Source organism: Apis cerana, linkage group LG1, assembly GCF_029169275.1.
Source record: "Apis cerana isolate GH-2021 linkage group LG1, AcerK_1.0, whole genome shotgun sequence".
Classification (NCBI taxonomy): Eukaryota; Metazoa; Arthropoda; class Insecta; order Hymenoptera; family Apidae; genus Apis; species Apis cerana.
Window position 1 is genome coordinate 10,796,739 of NC_083852.1, and position 21,806 is coordinate 10,818,544.

General features: G+C 28.8%; 3 protein-coding genes and 1 long non-coding RNA gene across 7 annotated transcripts in view; 2 read left to right on the forward strand and 2 right to left on the reverse strand.

Annotated features, from left to right (window-relative positions):
* Positions 1-17,746, reverse strand: part of LOC108001786 (myb protein) — a 35,985-nt gene extending 18,239 nt beyond the window's left edge. Inside the window, exon 1 of one of the 2 annotated variants that reach the window (XM_017062980.3) lies at positions 17,398-17,746. In XM_017062980.3, the coding sequence (XP_016918469.1) occupies positions 17,398-17,417 (20 nt within the window). In that variant the 5' untranslated portion in view covers positions 17,418-17,746. Of the gene's footprint in view, positions 1-6,642; positions 7,675-17,397 lie in introns of those variants that run through there. The other variant, XM_017062979.3, reaches the window with a different exon arrangement.
* LOC133665705 (uncharacterized) lies at positions 14,503-15,184 on the forward strand. The gene is made up of 2 exons (XR_009828920.1): positions 14,503-14,730; positions 14,804-15,184. It is a non-coding gene; the product is annotated as an uncharacterized LOC133665705 (long non-coding RNA).
* A 107-nt stretch (positions 17,747-17,853) lies between the features above and the next one.
* Positions 17,854-19,588, forward strand: LOC108001790 (checkpoint protein HUS1). 3 transcript variants are annotated; one of them, XM_017062995.3, is made up of 3 exons: positions 17,854-17,905; positions 18,659-19,065; positions 19,171-19,588. In XM_017062995.3, the coding sequence occupies exons 2-3, from the start codon at positions 18,754-18,756 to the stop codon at positions 19,531-19,533; spliced, it is 675 nt and encodes a 224-aa protein (XP_016918484.1). In that variant the 5' UTR covers positions 17,854-17,905; positions 18,659-18,753; the 3' UTR covers positions 19,534-19,588. The 3 variants fall into 3 exon arrangements, with proteins under 3 accessions (XP_016918484.1, XP_028524540.1, XP_016918483.1); XM_028668739.2 differs by lacking the exon at positions 17,854-17,905 and adding an exon at positions 18,077-18,101; XM_017062994.3 differs by lacking the exon at positions 17,854-17,905 and adding an exon at positions 18,079-18,354.
* LOC108001788 (nuclear pore glycoprotein p62) lies at positions 19,558-21,721 on the reverse strand. The gene is made up of 6 exons (XM_017062989.3): positions 21,510-21,721; positions 21,308-21,397; positions 20,694-21,227; positions 20,433-20,592; positions 20,135-20,366; positions 19,558-20,053 (listed from the first exon to the last, which is right to left on the reverse strand). The coding sequence occupies exons 2-6, from the start codon at positions 21,375-21,377 to the stop codon at positions 19,691-19,693; spliced, it is 1,359 nt and encodes a 452-aa protein (XP_016918478.1). The 5' UTR covers positions 21,378-21,397; positions 21,510-21,721; the 3' UTR covers positions 19,558-19,690.
* Positions 21,722-21,806: the final 85 nt, after the last annotated feature.

Genomic DNA, 21,806 nt, shown 5'->3' on the forward strand with positions numbered 1-21,806 from the left:
CGTTATCTATGCAAGTAGAAATCAAACTAATGCTCTGTGGGTAACGGGTCAAGAGTAAGGGTCAATGCAACTGTTATCATCTGGGACCCCGTTCGGTCGCGTGCGATGCAATTGATTCTGTCGTCGATTTTCCAAAGTTAGAGACCAGGTGCAAGGGATTCATTGGTCTCTGGTTGTCAGCTGCTACCCCCACGACCCACCCCCCCCTCCTCCGGGTCGGCACATACGACACACTCGCGCGTTCCTCAAATACGTTTAAACAACCTCTCATGCTAATGATAAAAGGGAACGCCCTAGCAAAATATGCAGAATTTTCAAGTAGGTCCATCTTACAATATCATATGCGTGTTATCATCGGAACATAATAACCATAATAAATTATTTTTAATTTATTGTTGGTTCTTCTGTGATCATACGTGATTTTTATGATTGAAGATATTATAAATTTTATGTAAGAAGAGAAGAAAAAATTAATTTTTAATTTGTTGAATGTTATTAATTTTTCTGATCATTATGTTAATATCGCCTTTCAAAAATATATTCTCATCTGATCACAAAGTTCCTCTTAATGAAGTAAGAATTTAAAATTAATTAATGTGAAAAAAAAGTTATTCTTCCATTTAGGAATATTACTATTTTTATTGTCATATGTTCATCATCATAACTAAATGTCACGAGTATTTATTTTAATTTTAAAACGTATAGATGATTACTATTAATAACAAGTTGATTAATATTTCGATAATTATTTAATATTAAATAATGAAAACGATGTATATCGATATTATAATATTTATTATAGATAATATAATAAAGTGCAGTATAATAATAATTTATAGAGAATTTTTAAACAGCAATAAAAATCATAGATAATAATTAAGAATATAAAATGATTATAAAATGAAGTTAACGTCTAAAAAGTTATTCAATCAGATAAAATTTCAGCTGGTGCTCGATTTGCAATCACTTTGATTCATGGATGGCATTAATAAAATCAATTTCAGGTGCAATAAGATGATAAGATGGAAAAAGATTGAATGAGAACAAACGAATGAGTAAAGAGGAAAAGGAAGATAAGTCAAGATCAAGATCAACACGTTTCAGAATCCCTTTTATCATTCGAAGGCTGGTCGGAAAAATTCCAACAAAATAGTATCCATGAAAAAAAAAAAATAAAAAACTTTAAATTTTTTCTCGAAATAAATATAAAAGATCAAGAAATTTGAATTTCTAAGACTAAATAAAAATATTTTAAAATATGAAATTTTGTAAATTTAATGAATTAGAAAACGAGAATATATAAAAAAATCGTGCGAATAGACATATGTTTATTTCACTGTTTCAATAGCGGTAGATTGTCGGATCCAATAATGATTTACACTACTTAACAATATGCTTCGAAAGTAGGGATTTGATAATTTCTATATGGCGCTTAGTCCGCCATCTTGTGTTTACTAGAAGAATTAAAGAAATTAAAAATAACTAATTTATTTGAATATCAGCTATTTGATTTCTAATTATAAAAACTTATTTAGAAAGATTAAGTTACCAATTAGAAAAACCAAATTTTCTCTAAAGATTTTATATTTGAATTTTGCCGATAGATCAGATCACATTTACACACATATATAAATCTCGAAACGAATCACAAACTAGTATTACACAATTCGCAATGTAAGGGAGCAGATATACGTATGTTCGAATTAGTTTGCTGATTCGAGCATGTTCCCCGCGCGAATATAGGGTTTGTGGATAGCTATATATCTTACTCATTCTTGCACAAATTGTGTGAATGTATGTATGTATGTATGTGTGTGTGTGTGTGTGTGCATATATATATAAAAGAACGACCATGCAACGACATCAGGGTAAAAGTCCTTAGGAGAGACATCTGGCTACCACCTGCCTCAATGCCCTCGCACTGCCAAACTTCCCCCCAATAGAACTTCCCGAGCATGCGCACCCGCTCTTATGACGTATGCATGTGGATGCACGTGTATACAAAGATGCACGTGTCGAATGCATCGTCAAGCTCTGCTATAACAAAATTACCAATTGAACACACAGATTTTTTTTCCCATTTTCTGTGCATCTTTTAACGATAATAATATATTTTTATATTTTAAATTATATATTTTTATAATTATAAAAGGAAATTGATTCTCTATCAAAAATTGAAGATTCAAAAATCAATGAATTAAATTTTAAATGAAATTAAAATTTAATTATTAATATAAAATTATATTAAAATAATCTTATCAATTAAATTTTTTCACTACCACAGAATTAAAATTATAAAAAAATATCAAAAAATATAAAATATATAATTCGATAAGCTATATCTCTAGTTAATAATATATATAATTTACAACAACAATATTTTTCTAATATTATCTTAAAGATGTGATCGAACCTAACCTCAAAGTATGCATATGTCACTTCTCAAAAGTGTGTACTATGTGAGGGAAATTTCCGAACCCTCATAGATGTGGTGGTATATAAAAAAAAAGAAAAAAGAAAAAATGAGAAGAAAAAAGGGGGAAGGTCCCTCGGTTTCATCCCCCTCGTCTTTCGAGGTGCGCGTCGTGCAATACCACGCCTTACCCCGCGTATGGTAACCAATTGTAAATCGAGTGACGAGCCACCCGGTGTTCGTTCCCATGACAAGTGCGATGGGTATTTCTCCTCGTGAATCTTTAATTCTACCGTGGGAATCGAGGCTGCACATCATGAAGAATCAATCTCATGGTTGATCCATATACACCTTGCTAATAGTGACTGATTAGAGGGCCCAAATATTCTGATTCTATTTAGACTTTCAAATTCGAATATAAGTTACTGTAACGAGTAGATAATAAGATATTTGATATGTCCAGAATCCAGAATTGGACATTAATCCAATTAATTGAAAAAATAACTAGTTAAAAATCTTGAATAAAGTTATTTTAAATAGCTATTTATTAAAATGCTTAAATAACCTCAAAGTTATATTTATTTATAATTATTATAATTGATTTGTTTTTCATGTAATTTCAACATTTTAACATTATAATTATTTGCAAGTATTATTATGTTTTGAATTATTAAAGTAATTTATGGAACTTTATTTGTAACTTCACTTTATTAAATTTTGTCCATAAGAAGTGAAAAACGAAAAAAAAAGTTTTCAATTGTAATCTAATTATTTATTAATATTATTAATTGATAATTGATTTTTTAAATGATATTTGTAGCTTATTAGATATAATGAATATCTTTGAATATCATTGTGAAATTATTTCACAATATAATGCAAAATAATTTAAAATTTAGAATTCTAAATTCATTTAAAATTATAGATTAATTACGTTATGTTATATAAATTTATGGAATATCATAGAAGAGAATATTTTCAAAACTTAGTAATTGACTTCCTATGCCATCTTTATAAAAACTAACCTATCAAACCATGATTTTAATTCAATCGAAATCATAAAATATGATTTAATACGTCATCGAATAAATCATTCAATGAGCATAATTCAGATAGATATTAACAAAAGAAAAAGTGAAAATAAACAGAGATATACAATTAAAGGGAATAATCGAGGGTAAGGGGAAATCATTAGAATTCATCATGTCACTGGTCAAACGAAAGCATCAGTCTATCATTTGACCGTCCCTCGGTCGAGAACAATTCGAAAACATATGCTCTTGGTGCTTTTGGAAGATTCAATAGAATATAAGAAGGCGTCGCAGACGAAAAAGCACATATGCAAAGCCTTTACTAGACCAAAGTCGTTCCAGACTGTGGTCTTTCTTGACTGGAGCAGATGCTGAAAATCAGGCTCGCTGTTGTGTGTATACCCTCCTGACGATCGACGACGATGTCGACCCTCAAACGAGTGTACCGAACCCAACATGAAAATAATGATACGAATGAAGAGAAGAGAACGAACTATAAGGATCCAGAAGAGAGAGAAAGAAAACAGGGAAAGATCGTTCCTTTTGCGGAGGGACTTCCTCAAGGGGCCCAGTCGCGAATCTTGCCAGAACTGGAATCCCTTCGAAAAATTTGTTACTTGCTCTCAGATCTCTCTTTATATCTATTTCTATCCTTTTCTTATTATACATCGTCGTTATTGTACAATATTGTCCGATGAAGGTATTAAAAGAAGCACAGCTGCTTAAACGGTTATTTAATTGTGAACTAAAAGAGCACTCCTCCGTTTTGAATTTAAATGAATACCAGCGCAATCTAGCGGAGATTTTATGCACAGATATGTAACTGAGTTATAGTCTCGACTCTAGGAATTCATTTTTATACCTCATGTCCGTTGAATTTCTTCTAAAATTAGATTGAACTGTGGGGATGTGTTTTAAGTTTACTATGCATCCTGATTGCATCGAGGTAACCTCACACGTCGACAGATTCTTTTTTTTTTTTTTTTTTACAAAGAAATAACCACACACGATGAAAACGTTGCGTTTTAAATCCATTCAATTCATAATTTTTTTCGAATTTTTTACATAATTTTTAATGAAAATATATATACAAATATATTATATTATTACATTTTTCAATTAATAAATATCATGAAATGTTTTTAAAATGATTTTCTTAATCTAAACCTGCAAATTTTTCTTAGTTTTTTACTATCATAGTTTCTTCTGAACAATCAAGACATCGCTAAAAAATCTGATCACGTGTTTCCTGTTCTATCCTATCTAGCACTCTTCTTTCATAAAAAGACTAAAAGAGTAGATCCGAAACTACAAGCTTATTTCTATGAAGGATACGAAAAAAAGTAAAAAATCATAGCAAAAATATATTGTAATTAATTATGAAATATATATAGAATGATATGTAAAATCATCTTAATTTATGTAAATAATATCTTGAATAATATCCTTTAAAAAAAATTTATCTTTTCGTTCTTCCCTTATTCTATTCTCAAACAGCGCGCGTAGCGGATTATTCATGAATTAATTACGTACGTCTTATGTTTCGAAACGTTGTGTCTTTATATTTCATAGTTTCCGCATAAACTTTCAATATAATGCTTTTCATTTTTGCTACGATTAAGTATAAGCTCTTTAAAATTCAATGTCATCTTTATATGTCATCTTTCATATTTCAATTTTAAACTTTTTTCTTTTGTTATTTCTTTTTATAAAAGATAATTTTTTTATAAAAGTAATTTCTTGTTTTCAATGAAAGGAGAATATTTATTAAATATACTTCTTCTTCAATTTTCTTTTTTTTAATTCATATTTCATATAAAAATATCAGCGATCAGATATCGAATTTCATGTAACAATTTTTTATTTTAATTAATTATTTTTTTTCCTTTTTTGTAATTTTGCATTACGCAATTTTAAAAATATTTTAATATATTAATAAATTTTATATATATTAATAAATATCTATATAATATGAGAACAATGCGTATTGAAAGGCGATCAAAATTGGCTATCAAGCCAATTCAGAAAATAGTTAATATACTGAACCCCGGTTAAAGGACGAAGACGCAAACCCGTCCACCGGCAAACGAAATAAACGATTAAAGAATTCTCAACGGGTTCGATCTGAAACCGGGTTTAAATCTCCTTTAGTCGAGAACGAGTTGTCCCGGCTGTGTACACGCGCGCGCTCATGAAAGCAGACCTCAGATATCTATACGAAGCCCGATCTTTTTCTCTCTGGCTCCAAACGAGCTAGGATATCTGCTAGGCAACAACAAGAGGGATAGTCAGAGTTCCTTCCAAGATGCTTGCTGCTTTTCCTCGTGGTATATCTGTGTATTTGTCTCTTCTCCCTATCCTTAACTATTCAGTAACCTACTGGGTGACTTTTTGAAAATTCTCTCTATCTTTTTCTACTAACGCATTTGTAATCGTGGTGGAGATCGACCAATCGATATGAATCTCTAAGAAAGTTTCAAGAAATGTTCTACCTTTTTTTAAAATATCTTCTTTAAGAATATTTAATATTGAATTTTATATTATTTTTATATGAGCTATAAAAATATAAAAAAATAATATATAATTTATTATTGACGAAAAATATTTAATTATTATAAAATATTACAAGAAATATATGATTATATTATATCAAAAAAGTTAAAAATTAAAAACATATTCTTAGTTTTAATCATAAAAAGAAAAAATAGAATTTCAATTTCAAAATAATAGATATGAATGTTATTTCGAGTATAGAGATGAAATCTCATATGTAAACCGGCGTTACAATCTACCCCAAGATAAGGCCGCATCCTTTGATATCGACACTGAAAAGGAAACTTCCGTTGTTCCGCGGCAAAATTTTTTAAGCACTTATTACGCGTAGCATACTTCCGTCGACGATCGAGAGACTGGGAGATATACACATTTGTTTTAATAAAATGTGTGAGTATTAAGTCTAGATACTCTGACAGTTTGCGCAAGATAAAACTGAAGAGCGGTAAAAATTTAAATAGGCGATAATCTTATAATGGATATGTATTTAAATTTATACTACATTTTCAAATAATCATTTCATTTACTTTCTTAATCATTACATTTCTTATTTGCAATATTTTTAAGAATTGTATCTTAAATTTTTATTAAATTATTCAGAAATTTTAATAATCATAAAAAACATTAATATGATATATTACTTACGCTTCTGTAGGTGGCGGAGAATAAAAAGACGAATTATAGGTAGTAATATCCACGACCTTCGCTGGCATAAGTATACCATTCGACACTACATCCATTCTCACGGATAGTCTTCCGAGAAAACTCGCGATCAGAGGGTTCTGAATAGTTCCCGACGGATCCAGTCCCGAAAACTTAAACTTCACAATCTCTCAACACTACTTTTTTCTATCTTTCCTTCAATACTTTACATAGTTCTAATATTACGATGGTTGAAACACTTCGTCACTATACTGTTAATATTTTTTATGAAATTTAAATAAATATTTCTTTTATGATTGTTAGATAATTTAAATGGAGCATAATCGATTGCATTTTTAATGTTTGATGGAGCTCATCTATTAATTGTTCGCGTCTCCGTTTACAATGTATATAATATGGTGATTTCCATAAGCGATTATGCAAAAACATAAGAACTTCGTACCTCTTTCCGTTTCACTTTCTCTCTTTGTCTCTCACACTCTCTTTTTCTATCTATCTTCCACTACACAATACAATCCGCAGTCACGTGTATCCATATGATAAACGATTTGTGCTTTAAGTGTCTCTAGTTAAGTAAAAATTATTATTAAAAAAATATTTGCAATAACAATGAACAAATTCTGATTAAATATATTAAATGTTTGGGCGTACGCGTCGCGACAGTGCAATAAGTATTTATTTAAATGCAACGAGGGAAAAAAGCATTGTCGCCAAGGCAGCAAGGTCCAGAAGAAGGAAAGCACGACACAGAACAGAAACGATGGCGGGCCAACGGAAAACGATTGCGATTCTTGCGTTCACGATCGTCGAATGTACGTTTATTCTTATTGATCGTTCCTCAATATTCCTTCGGCCTGATTGTCCATTATGCGAAATTATAAATTTCTTAACGGGTTGTTTTGTCGCGACGCGCGCCCAAAATCGAGCAGAGTCGCGCGGACGTCTCGACCAGTCGCCGTTTGGATTTGAACTGAAGATACTGACTGCTTTGCCGACAGCCGCTTGAACGGTCCGCACTCTCGAGCTGGGCTGCTAGCAACGTGGAGGGGAAAGGTATGATCGCGCCTGTTCGTCGAGGGTAGGGAAGGACAGGAAAGCCATAGGACGAGGAGATGGTACACACGCGGAGGGCTCGATCAAACGTGACCGTCCATACACGCTTTACATATACTTGTGTACTTGACTGTGTATATCGTTAGCTACATGTGCCCTCGACCGCCCGTACGCTCATTCAAACCTGTGGAAGAAATAATCACACAGTAGATGCTGTGACGAAAGTTGCTTTATTATCCTTTCCTCACTTTAGCGTTCAATATGGACAAAAAGTGAAACATTAAAATACAAAATATATATAATGAATGATTTTGATAGATTATATTAGAAAAATTTTAATATTGATGTAATGTACAATGTAACAATTCTTAAATTTGCATAAATATTATTTCGGATGAATAATTTATGAATAATTTTTGATTTAACATCACAAAAATTAAGAGTAGATATATCCTGTGCTACTAGACAAATGAATGAACAATGTTTCTTATAAAGATATATTTATAGATGTAAATATATGATGAAAAAAAATAATAAAAAAAAGTATTATATAATATCTATTAATGATTTTTTTTAAATAATGTTAAAATCTTTATTTAAATCTCAAAAAGATTTTCAATTTAAAGTTTTATGTAATAATAATAATCTATAATGCATAATGTTTATACAAGTATTAACAATAATGTTTATACAATAAATGTTTTTTTAATAAAAAAATTGTAATGCAAAAATACTTGTCATACAAAAACGAAGAGAAGTATGAAAATTCATTTCAGAATAATCTTAATGTTATATTACGAAGAAACAGAGATGCTCTTGTTTTAATTCTAATCGTTTTCAAGGGCTTGAGAGAATTATGAGAACTACCGTCCATCTAGACGTTTTACTTATCTGATCATTTTGCAGACTTTCTTGTGCGCATCGGATATTCATCTAGAAGATTATCATCTATATAATTATTTTTAATTCAATTGTTTGTAAATATAATGAAATTAAATATAATTTACTTCAATCAATTTTTTATCATGATATGTGGCAACACGAATAAACAAAATTTAGATTTTTAGGTCATCATAAATTAACATATGTCAAAATGTGTTTTCATGCATTAACCTAAATGCGATAACAACCTAAAACGATAATTACTGGAACATAAGGGAATGCACAAAGTACATATCCTACTGTTCTCTTACCCAACCTTTTCATGTAGTACAAATACAGGTGTTACCCGCAAGAAACAGTCTGTATATCTTTTAATACTCATAAAACTACGTCTGCCATTGTGACACGAAGGAAGTGGTCAGACATAAAAAAACACTATTGAACAGATGAACAGACGTGTAAGACCACGCTATGAAAAATAGAAATAGAATATAACTTAACCTAAGCATAAAAACAATTTAAAAAAAAAGTGAAATAAAAAAATGAGATTCAGGATTAATAAACGATTTAAGATCGATTTTCAATAAAAGGAAATTATTATGAAATTTCAAAGTGACCTTGAGAGTTCAATGTCGCTAAATATATCGCGTACTAGTTTCATCATAAAGCGATGTTACGGTAAATAAGGAAGGAGTAGGGCAATGTTATGAAAACAAAGGAGAGGCACGTTGCTTGTGAGAACGTACCTACTTTAATCTTGGTGAATACCTCTCGTTCGGTACACGCCTCAGGGAGCGTCTGCATCGTTGTTCGCGGAAATACTTTCCCAACGCGGAGTCTGTGGTTGGAACAATCTCCAGCAAACGTGTATATACATATACGGTATATGCATGCGCGTACACATCACATTATATTCGTAAATATATTGTGTTATTGAATGGAATGTATTTGTCTTATATTGCATCTTAAGTTATGTTGCTCTTACAATTAGTAAAATTAAAATTAAGATTATTAGCGAATTTTTTGGACAATAAAGATTTATAACAGGTTACAATGAAAAAGTATCTTAATTCAAATATTTTCATTGAAATAATATTTATAAAATTTATAAAAGATATAACGTTTAACAAATAAGTAAAAATTTATAATTAAGATTGATGTGTATATTGTTTTTATCAAAGGATTTCCTAATTTTCAAGATTATCACATACACTGGAATGCTGTAAATATGTAACAACATGGAATCAATGTCATGCATATCTGTATTATGCAAGAGAGGGATAGATAGCCCAACAAAAAATATTTCAAGCTATTGAACAGAAGATATAGTTCACTATAGTAATTTGATTTGATCACGACTGATTTTATTCAATTTCTCTTTTATATGTAAATAAATAATATCGCAGCTTCGAAAAAAAATTTAAAAAGATATAGTTTAAATACAATAATAAAAACGATATTTTCTTTTAATCATATAGTTAATTATTGATTATTGAATTAAATATTAATTATTTTTACAAAATAATATTTTTTAAGAAACTGTTTAACATTTTATGAAATGTTAGAAAAAACAATCTAGTTATCTATAAAACTAAATTGTTTCTATAAATTATAATTCCTTAAAATTATATCCATTTCTTAAAAAATTAATTTTGAAATTGAAAATTTAAAAAAAATATCAATATCTTTTATAATATTATTGAGATAGAGAAAACATCACTCTCAATGTTTAGCGCAAAACGAAACGAAGATAAATAAAGGTTCCACTTACAAAGAAATTTTATACCAACAGGAAACATTGAAGAATCCATGACGATTATTCGAATTCCTTGCATTGTTTTGAATGTCGTTAATTCAGTGTGAATTGGCCTTAACCTGTGCTCTTTGCTTTTTCGAAGAGTTAAACAGAGAAAGAGAAGGTGCAGCAAGAAAAACAAACGAATCGGGAGGAGTGATGAGGAGAAGCTCAAAGGAATTGAGGAGGTGGTCGGGGACACGGAAGAGAAGAGAAGACGCAAGAAAGACGAAGAAACGAGAGGAAGGGATCCGGAATATAAGTCTCTGCAAGGCCTCACGGTTTCACTGTTGCCTTCTGAGAACTGATTGATTCTCAAAATGTGAAAAAAAAAACATTTCAAGCCAATTCCAAATGTTTTGCATCCTGAATTTAAATATCATAAATTTGAATGAAATCGTTTTTCTTCCGCTTTACTTTCTTCAGCTTCTTTAATAAATAAGTATTGTTTATTAAGTAATAAATATTAAGAATAATTGATTATCGTTAATCAATCAACATTCTATAATTATATTAACATCAACAGATGGCATTACTGAATTTTTTACTATTTCAATACATTAAAAATATTATCATAATTAATATTATTTCTAAATTTTATTTTCTTCTAATCTATATGACTGGTTTTATATGCGTTTAACATATAAAATAATTTTTAATATATCTTTTTTTTTTTACCATGTAACTTTAACAAAATATCGTTTTTTTTATTCAATTATTTATTGTCGTTACGCTATGTTGTATAAAATGAAAAAGAGTTAACGGTAAGTTCAATATTAAACATCTAGTTCATTTACCAGTTTGCCAGCTTTTGTCAACTATTCAGTATGACGACCGGATACGAAGTAGACGTAAACACTAAATACATAGAATATGGAAATGAATGCAATGCTCGTTGAACAGGTCACGAAATTCTTTAGATTGGTCCTGAGACCCAGACGCAAAATAAAGATTTGCTCTGATCGAAAAAAAGGAAATCACTATTCATACGGCTTGGGAAGTACGAAAAATTATACTGGAATCTTTTTTCCCCCCTTTATATTTGAATCGGTGATATTGTCTGGCACAGATTACACAGTTCCTTGTTCCTTATTGCTCGAGTCACACCAGATGGTGTAATATCCTTTGACTTGTATCATAATAAAGAAAGGATGCTGAAGATGATTTTTATATAGGAAAATTTTTGTTTGCGTGATCCATTCAGAACTAATCTTTTTTATTCTTTTTTTTTTCTTTCGATGCTATCCGTAAATTGAAACCTACAAGATATATTTCAGTTATATTTTATATTGATATTTCGATTCTTTCGTAAACAATTAAAAAATTAATTCTTCTTATACAATAATTTATTAATAAATAATAAAATGATTAATATTAATTTAATTATGTAAAATGATATAAAAATCTTAAATACATATCTAGAGACATATATAGAAGTACATATAGTAAGCATATATTACATAATTCGAAAATTTATTTAAAATTCTTTCAATGTCCAAGAAGTCCTCTATTCATTCAGTACTTGCACGGAATTGAAAAGAAAGAAAGGGATCCCGCGCGGAATAGAATTAAGAGCGCTTCTCTCTGAGAAAATAATCATCCAAGAATGTCAGGAAAAATATGATAAATTGTCGTCAAATTTTACGCGCTTAGACTTGGTTGTATAAGACAAATTAGATGTCTACGCGGCATGAAATTCTTTTCGAATAGGTCCTGCTACGAAACAGACGCCATATATATCGGAAGAAGGCAGGGTGGTATGCCTGAGAATGGATGCAGGTCGTTTCGACAACGCAGACAGGTTTTTCCCTTTGAAGTGCAAGAAGAATCCGCCTTCCAGGTTCTCATTCGCTTTATGTACACTTGTTACATATATCGTAGAAAATTTGCCTGGAGGCGATTGAGAACCATCGGCCACGGCGATGTTGGTATTCGGTACAAGGAACTCGCGGCACCCTGTAATTTCGCCTTATATTAACGCACTATACCTCGGAAACTGCAAGTTACTGACCGCATTGCGGTACTTGCACCCCGATTCGTATCCATAGATCGGTGACTGATCAAAAAACTTGAACATAAATTACCACTGTTCTTCCTGTACCGGATTTTTCTGTTGCTGTTCGAACTTCGCCAGCCTTTAAAGATAGAATGAAATGATTGAAAATTATAAGGATCCGCTGTGATCGTTAGAACCAGGAGATATCGATCATTCGTATCCATTATCGTTAATATCATTTTTTAAGTGAAGTTTAAGTAGATTAGGTAGGCTATATATATAGAAAATGTTTACAATTGTTACGTGAATACAGAAGATGATTTCCATATCTAATTGGATCTATTATAAAAATCAATAAATATTTCGATGTTATTGAAAACTTAATGCCAAAAAATATGATTCGGAAAAGGATTATGTATGTTTTGTTAAAAATATTTTTTGTGCTTTTCTTTTTGAGATTACATTATTATTGGAAAATTAGAGAAAAAAATATAGATATTGAGATATTGAAATGAGTTTGAAATTTCTTTTAATATTTATTAATATTATATTTATATCTACCATATATTAGAATGTTTGATTAAATTGAAGAAAGAATGTTTAATTCCAGATATTAAGATTCAGAACTTATCAATTATATTGCATTCATTATATTGCATGAGATTGCATTGATAGATTGCAATAGACATAATAGATAGAGATAAAGAAAAAAATGTAACCAAATCTTTAAAATGCATTTAAATAATTAACTAAAAATTTTTTTTATAATCATATTTTGAATATTTTTTGTAGCTTTTTAAAGCAACTGTATAAAAAATCGAAGTGTCAAATTCATCCAGTGAATAAGGTTATTATAATAAGTTTAATTATAAGCCAGTCAAATGCAGCTTTGTAACATAACCTAATCATGAAATCTACAAATCGGATGCTGGCAGACATTTTTATCAGTTCACCAAAGAGATTAAGAAGCATGTTGTAGGCTTACACATGTTTTAGAATAGTGACGATTCGCAACGAAACTGTTTGTCACAATGATTCGCGCCCGACATTACGAAAGAAAACAAATAGAAGACAGCTGTCGCGATCATAGAAATGAAACGAGACAAGATGAGCTTATTTGTCTTTTTCCACCCGGCTATGATGTGTCGTTTAGAAGTGTACCCTTGAGTACAGGCCTTGTGACATCGAGGACATAAGTTATATGCGTGCGTGTGCAAACGTATACATATAAAAATATTAAGAGAATAAGAGAAATTTAACAAAGAAAATTGATATTTTTGATACAAAAAAAGATATATTTAATATGTTATATAAAATATTAAAATAAAATTAAAAAAAAATATAAAGAAAAATTTTAGAAAAATATATAGCAAAAAATTTGTAATAATAAATACATAAGAAGATATTATTTGAGAAAGATATTAAAAGTATATTTATAAATATTAAATTATCTTAAAAAATTTTTTCATTATTTGCAGTTTAATAAATATACAATATGGATTATTTTTCATTAATACTCTACTGTTAATAACTCAACTGTTATAATTAAATCAAAATCTTTTTGGAAAAATAAAATAATAGAAGTACAGAAAGATAGAATTTTAAAATTAGGATATTTTACATTAAGATATACAAAAAAATTAATAAATAATAAAATATTATTGAAACAAATAACTATAATTCATTTTAATTATTATTCTGGAAATATAAAATCATAAAATTTTTTGAAAAAGACAGATCTTATTATAATAAAAAATTAAAAATAAAAATAACATGACATTAGAAAAAAATTTCGCCAAAAAAAATGCGAATTGTATAAAGAAAGAAAAAAGAAAAAAAATGGAATGAACAAACGGAAATAAGATTGAAAGAAAACGCGTTCGAAAAAAGGAGGAAGTTCACAAAAGGTGTAAAGAAAAGAACAAGAGAGGAAAGGGGCCGTCGAAGGCATGGATAGGAGGGGAGGGAGGGTGTGGAAGAAGTGCCAGAGTTCGGAGCAAGCGTGAGGGCTATACACGAAAGGTTGGGCAAATATGTGCGTATGTGTACATGTATGTTGCCATGTATAGTGTGATGTGTTCCTGAACACACTGCGTGCGCTATGCGCGGCGTCTGTCCTTGCGTCCTGCCTGAGCACACTTTGGTTAGTTGGTAGTTGCCATGCGGGACACCGGGTTCGTGTGTTGACGTCATTCTATCTCCCAACAGACGAGTTAATATTGATAACTAGAAGTTGAATGTCGGGATGAAGGGACATGAACTCGAAGCGAGGCAAATAATTACAACGATAGATGCGTGTTTTGCAAATTATACCACATTTTTGCCAATATTGAATCTATCAACGGTATTGAATAAGTATACATGCGATAGTATTAATTTAGAAGAAGACTAATATAGAATCATCAATCAAAATTTAGACTTTGAAATTGTACATTCTAATTAAAGATATGCTATTAATAAAACTATGACTGCGAACCAATGAAACAATGTGTACAAAAAAGGGTGACCAGTTAAAGATCATTCTCAAAAAGTTTTTAACAAAAACCTAAAATAAATAGAAGTGAATTTGAACCATCTTTAATTTCTGAAGTAAGATTATACAAGGAAAATGTCAATAAACTGGAAATTACTTTGTTATTATATTTTGCCAATATCTACGGTTTTTATAATTTTATTTGTGGAGTAAATACTTTCTCACAAAATTATATTTATGTTAAAAGTGAAATAGAGATAAAAATGTAACATAATGTCATTGTGTATAAGTTATTTCGAATAAATTAAAAAATGTGTTTCAAATATTTATTTAAATTTGCCATAATTTGAAAATTATGATTAAATGAGGCTTATATAGTTTACTATATTCAAATATATAATTTGAAATGTAAATATAAAGAAAATATATATACGATTAAGTGAAAAGTATATAGAAAAAATAATATAAATATGATTAATATAATATATATTAATTATATTTATTTATAATTATATATACTATTCCTAAAAAATATTTTATTTGTAATAAGAAAAGAAAATTATATATTAAAATTTAAGAATCGTACCTAAAGTTTTGTTGTTGAAGATATTCAAGTCTTTAATATTAAAGGATTAATAATAATATGATCATCATTTGAACAAGTATAAATTTCCATTCGAAGTCGATTTTTCCTGAAACGACTTGTTAAAGGAAAAATTTATCGGTAGGTTTAAAGTCGGCTCTTCTTAGTTGCTTTGCCATTACTGCAAGGCAAATATAGGGAAATGGGACCAGAGCTGATGATATGTCAGAAGGGAGGATCCAGTTTGCGCGAAACGTGTAGTTAATCAGGACTTTCCAGGTCAGATACGAGGCGCCTGTTAAACATTAAATAGATGATACGGTTTTATTCTCTACTTTCTTGATAAGTAGACGAGATAGATATATACATAACATGAATTCTAATCTGAAGAACTTTATCTAGCAATTTATTATTTTTAAATTAAAATTTTTATTTATACATAAGATTAATGATATCTATGTACGATTAATATTAAATATAAAATCAAATTAAAATATTATTATATATATATGAATATATAATAATATATAATATATATATATATATATGACATTATAACTATTATTAATTTTTATAAATATAGTTTGAAAGATACATAATGTATTTTTCCGAATAAAAAAATCAATATACCTGCCATATATATTTCTATTAATTTCAAAATATACTTAAATAAGTATTTTACGCAATAGATATTTTGTTACGCTTTTCTCATACAACATGTGGCGCCGATATAAGTATCCGGTCGATTGTTTCTCCCGAATATTTTCTTTCGAAAAGAGAAAGCTGACCCTTTCAAAAAGAGTTTTGCCGTTACCTTATACCTTTTTAGGTTACCGGATCCATGAATGAGAAAGATGATATTGATGCAAAAACTTCAACAACACAAGATAGCTGCTAACCTCAAAATTATTGTTCACAAATTCAATAATTTTTTTATAATCGATTAACACGTTTCAAAAAAGCAAAAAATAAATATATTTTTATATATATTTAATATATTTTTATTTATATATTTTTTCTGATATTTAAATTTTGATAATTATTGTACTTTCTGTTTATTATGATAAGTATTTATCGCAAAGTCGCGAGAGAATGTGCCTACTCTTTATATTTTGACGTATCTTATAACCTAGGGTGAAAACTTGAGTATTGCCTTTCTTATCGTCATATCGCGCAAAATAAAAACGAAATATATATATATAACATGTTAGTGTGAAGAACGGAAATGAATAGAGATGAATAGAGGAAAATGGAAAAAAAGATGTAAATGTGATTAAAAAATGAAAAAAGATAAGGAGAGAAAAATATAAGACCGGTGCATATTCTCTACGCATGCCACGTGTTTCACCACCTGCCTCGACTAGATGTTTGATGGAAAAAATATACACGCGGATCATTTAAATACTTAGATACTACGAGCACGTTTCCTGAAAATAATGAAGTCTTCCTATGAAACGAAGTACACGAATCGAATATTATAAAATATTTACTCAAGGAATATTCAAAATCTTTCCACAACTCAATGATAAATTAACTGAATTTTATATTTGTTTCATATCTAATTTGTTATGAAACATCAAGTATCTTATATTATTATGAAAATTTAATTCAAGGATGTTTAAAAGTAAAATATTAAAATTATATAGATATGTATTACAAGTATTTTGCAAAAATTTATAGCTAATAAATCTTTACAATCTTTACAAATTTCGATATTTATAATTTTAATAATATTTTAAAACAAAAACCAAATATTTCGAATGAAATATTTTTAATGACAATTATTAATGATAAAATCAATTGTAATAAATACGATATAATCTATAAATTTATATAATCTATATTTATTGTGAAATAATAGTGATAAAAATTAAATAAAATGAAGAAATGACACAAAAATAAAATGAAGAGAAAAGTATATTCATATTTTATGAGAAAGAGATAAACAAACTCACCTCTTTCTGGCAAACCGCATATCGATTAATGTTGCATAGTTCGCTGATGGCTATTCGATCCAAAAATAAATTTTAACAAGACACAATTTACTATGATAGATTTTCGTCGGTCGTCGAACTTAACAACATGGCCGAACTCACCCTCAACCGAATAACAAAGATTCGCAACCTCTAAGAGAGAAGATATATGGAAGACTGTATCAAAATACGAACACTTTTAGTGACCTATATATGACACGATAGGATACGACCTATCGAATGTACATGATAGATGTATTACTTTTGTTTACACACAAAACTTGACAGACGGAGTTAGATTTCACGTTGCTAGATTATGGGTCATTCGACATTGACATCATGCGGGGTAATTTCTCGCGCGAAAATTATCGAAAATGTGCATATTAGTGACATCTATTGCAAAAATCATAAACTATGTTATGAAATTTGACGTAATAAGACGTAATAAGACGTAAATATATCGATTAAGTAGAACATGATTAATTTTAACGTAATTATAATTAATTTTATTTATTTAATTTTCAAGAAATTAAATTTTTAATATTTTTTAAAAATGTTCCATATTTTTTAAATATAAAAACAAATACTATAAGTTCTTATAATAAATATATTTTATTTTTATATAAATTTTTGTTGATGAAACGAAAATTATACAAACATAAGATATATATGTTTGTAATCAAAAAGTAATGTAATAAATAAATTATCATATAGATAATTATAAAGAAAAAATTTGATAATACATTCAAATATTATAAAAAATATTGTATCAAAGATTGTTATATATTATTGTGCTATGTAATATTCGTGCTATGTAAAATTTGTTTATATAGAAAGATTTTTGTTATTTGTTTTACTTATAAAAAGTTTATATTACAATATCAAAAATGAAATTTAGATGTAGAATGGTAGATGCAATTGCAATGAGAGACTTTACTAGTGAGTTTAAATATTAAAAATTCATTTATTTCTAACCTTTTCTGTCATGACCATGAATTAATTATAATTAATAAAAATATAATTAAAAAGATAATAATTGTATGTAATGTCAATAAATAGTACTGATTATTTTTGTGTTTATTTTTATATTATTTTTTATATATTAGGAAAAATTAAAGTGAAATAAAATATTAAAATATTATATTAAAATAAAAATATAATAAAAATTATTGCTATTAAAAGTATTTAAATATTTTACTAATTATACAGAAGTATAATAGTATTAAATAAAATTTTATTTCAGATATTGTTAACACTATTTCTCGAATAACAAAACAGTGTACCTTGCGATTAACAACGAACGAGTTATGCTTCAGCGTGAGCGATGATCGAGCATCGATGGTTTGGGCCGAATTAATTCAAACTCATTTTTTTACTGAATATATCATGAATGGTGTCTCCGAAGAACAGAATGAAATTTATTTAGAATTTGATCCCTCTATGCTTGCTCGATCTTTAGGATCTCTACGGATGACCGCGAAAAGCGTTAAAATCAAACTAACTAATAAACGACAACCATGCCTTACATTAGAAATTGAATTGCCTTCTTTGAGCATAGAATCAAGACAATGTTTACATGATGTACCTGTCAGAGTGATACCACGTCGTGAATGGGCAGAGCATCAAACACCAAATATTCCTGAATTTGATGTATAAATAATTTTTTTCATATATTTTATTTTTTTTCAATTATTATCAATTGTTTTTTTAATTATTTTAAATTAATAATGTTTTTTTTCAATTCGATTTTTATAGATTTCAGTTGATATGCCTCAACTTAAACATGTAAGAAATATTGTAGAGAGAATGAAAAATATGAGTTCATGTTTAACATTAAGTGCCGATAAAACTGGCACATTTATATTAAAAATTGAAACAGATAGTGCCACAGTATCTACACATTTTCAAGAATTGCAAGTTTGGAGTTGCAGTCAACAAAATCAAGATGAGATATCAGCTATTATAGATATTAAAAAATTTCTTATGTTTTTGGCTTGGGATATAGTACATCCTGATGGTGTAAAATGTAATATACTTCAAAATAGAATGGTTAATTTGTTTTTACATTTAGCAGATTATCTTAAAATATATTATTTTCTTTCCTCAATAACTATTTAAATTGTATTAATTTTAACAATAATATTTTAATATAATATAAATTTTTTATTTTTTATACAATGCTGTTGTCTTTTAAAACACAAAAACAATTGGTATAAAATGTACTTTTTGCATCAAGATTTTTCATTGTACAATTATAAAAATTCGGTGGCTAATATTAATTGTATGCTAAACTGAAGCTTCGTTCATTTTCTTGTCTAAAATTTTTATGCATCTGTTCGATCTGTTGTATTTTTTGACTAAGCAAAGTTGTTTGTTGATCTAACCATTGCAAACTATTCATATGTGCGTTCAATATTTTGCCAATTTGAACGATTGGGTCGCTAGAATCTTGAGTGCGATTAGCTTGATTCAAATGTTCAATTATTTCCTTTAAATCTTCCGACATTCGTTTTAATTGCGTATCAAGATCTTCTGCTAAACGATACGTATATTCTCTTTCTGGATCAGAGACTGAAAGAGTTGATAATCCTTTTTCTAATTCTACTAAGCAATCTTGTAATTCTTTTTGTTGTCCAACCTGTAACATAATTATGAACAACATTTTATATTTTTATTTTATTATAATTTTATATTTTAATAAACATGAAAAGTTACTTACAACATAATCTAATTCATGTTCTAATTGCTGTTGCTCAATTTTGACTCTTTCTACTTCTTCATTGAGTGCTACTATTTTTTCCCCATTATTTATAAGTAATTTATCCCAATCATTAACTTGAGCAGCTTGGTTCACAAATACTTTCTCTTGCTCTTCTAATTCCAAAGTCCATTTATTAATGGATTCTTCAAATGAAGTTATGGAAGCAGGTTGAACTGCGGATGAACTAACACTAAAATGTTTCATTTAATAACTAGAAAAATACTATGTGTAATAAATTATATAAAATAATACATACGTTGTAGTTGTCGTTCCTAATGATGCTTGAGTACTTGTAAGACTTGTGGTAGCAGCTGTTTGATTTAAAGAAAATCCTGTTGTACTGGTTACGGTTGTACCCGTGCCAAAAGTAAATCCTGTAGCTGCAGAAGTTGTACCACTGACACTTAAAGAAAAACCTATAAAAATAGTGAAAAAAAGGAAAAATTATTTTTATAAAATAAGATTAAATTGTGTCAATATATATTATAAAATTTAATAATTTATTATTAATTTTTACCTGTTGCTGTTGTAGTTGTATTTGTTGTAGTAGTTGCAACAGGTGTTGCAGAAAGATTAAATCCAGTTCCTGTTGTCATTATGTTTGGAGTACCAAATGTTAAACCAGTTGCAGCAGTAGATGCAGTAGCTTCACCACCTCCCAAAGTAAATCCACCAGTAAGTGGTTTGGATGCAAAAGCTGTTGTTATTGCCGTTGTTGTTGTGGCAGTTGTAGTACCTCCTAAACTGAAACTTAGAGTACTTCCAGCTGGTGCTGGTACAGAGAATCCTGTAGGTGTCGTAGTAGTAGTTGCAGCAGAGGTTATACCAGTACTTGTTGTTGTACCAGTACTAAATGTTAAACCTGGTGTCTGTGCAACTGTAGTACTTGCAATGGTAGCATTTGGTGTTCCAAAACTAAAACCAGTAGCAGGAGCAGTACCTAAGCCACTTCCAAATCCAGTACCAGGTTTAGTTTGTGCTGGAATAGGTGTAAGTGAGAAGCCTGTTGGTTTTGCTGCATCTCCAGCACCGGCAGCTCCAAATGTAAAAGCTAAGATGTATATGATATTACAAAATAGTTTTATTTTTTAATATATTTACATAATAATCACAATAAATATCAAGATATACTTGTGGTTGGAGCACTACTTGTAGGTGTAGTATTGGCCTGAGATTTTGAAGCATTGTATGTGAAACTCATTTCTTCTTTATATATTAATCCTATAAAATGATATAAATTTACAAATTTTAATGCATTTACTATAAATATTTTGTAAAAAATTTATATAGAAATTATTATATCTATCATAGCTTCATAAATTTTATAACTAACCTTATTCGTTTTAAATGTCATTGACTATAATACAAGTATTCGAATAATAAACATTCGATATTTAAACTAAAAATAATAAACTATTTTTAGATATTTACGTATATTACAATTTTGTACTTTATAATTACAAACTATTCTATCTTTAAAATTGAAATTAAATAAATCCAAAATCTTAACCGTGACACATGCTTTACCAACCAACAACCAATAAAGAGCTAGATCAAGTTAAATTCAAATTAATTGAATGCAGTGCTCTCTATCATATTTACTTCATGTTAACAAATAGCATTATAGTGA

Bases quoted from the DNA above. Each gene is read 5' to 3' on its own strand.
- LOC108001790 (XM_017062994.3), top strand. From the start codon at position 18,303: ATGAAATTTAGATGTAGAATGGTAGATGCAATTGCAATGAGAGACTTT. The intron at 18,355-18,658 runs GTGAGTTTAAAT...ATTTTATTTCAG, and splicing joins TGCAATGAGAGACTTTACTA to ATATTGTTAACACTATTTCT. The intron at 19,066-19,170 runs GTATAAATAATT...CGATTTTTATAG, and splicing joins CAAATATTCCTGAATTTGAT to ATTTCAGTTGATATGCCTCA.
- LOC108001788 (XM_017062989.3), bottom strand. From the start codon at position 21,377: ATGAGTTTCACATACAATGCTTCAAAATCTCAGGCCAATACTACACCT. The intron at 20,367-20,432 runs GTATGTATTATT...GAAACATTTTAG, and splicing joins TTAGGAACGACAACTACAAC to TGTTAGTTCATCCGCAGTTC. The intron at 20,054-20,134 runs GTAAGTAACTTT...ATTATGTTACAG, and splicing joins AACATGAATTAGATTATGTT to GTTGGACAACAAAAAGAATT.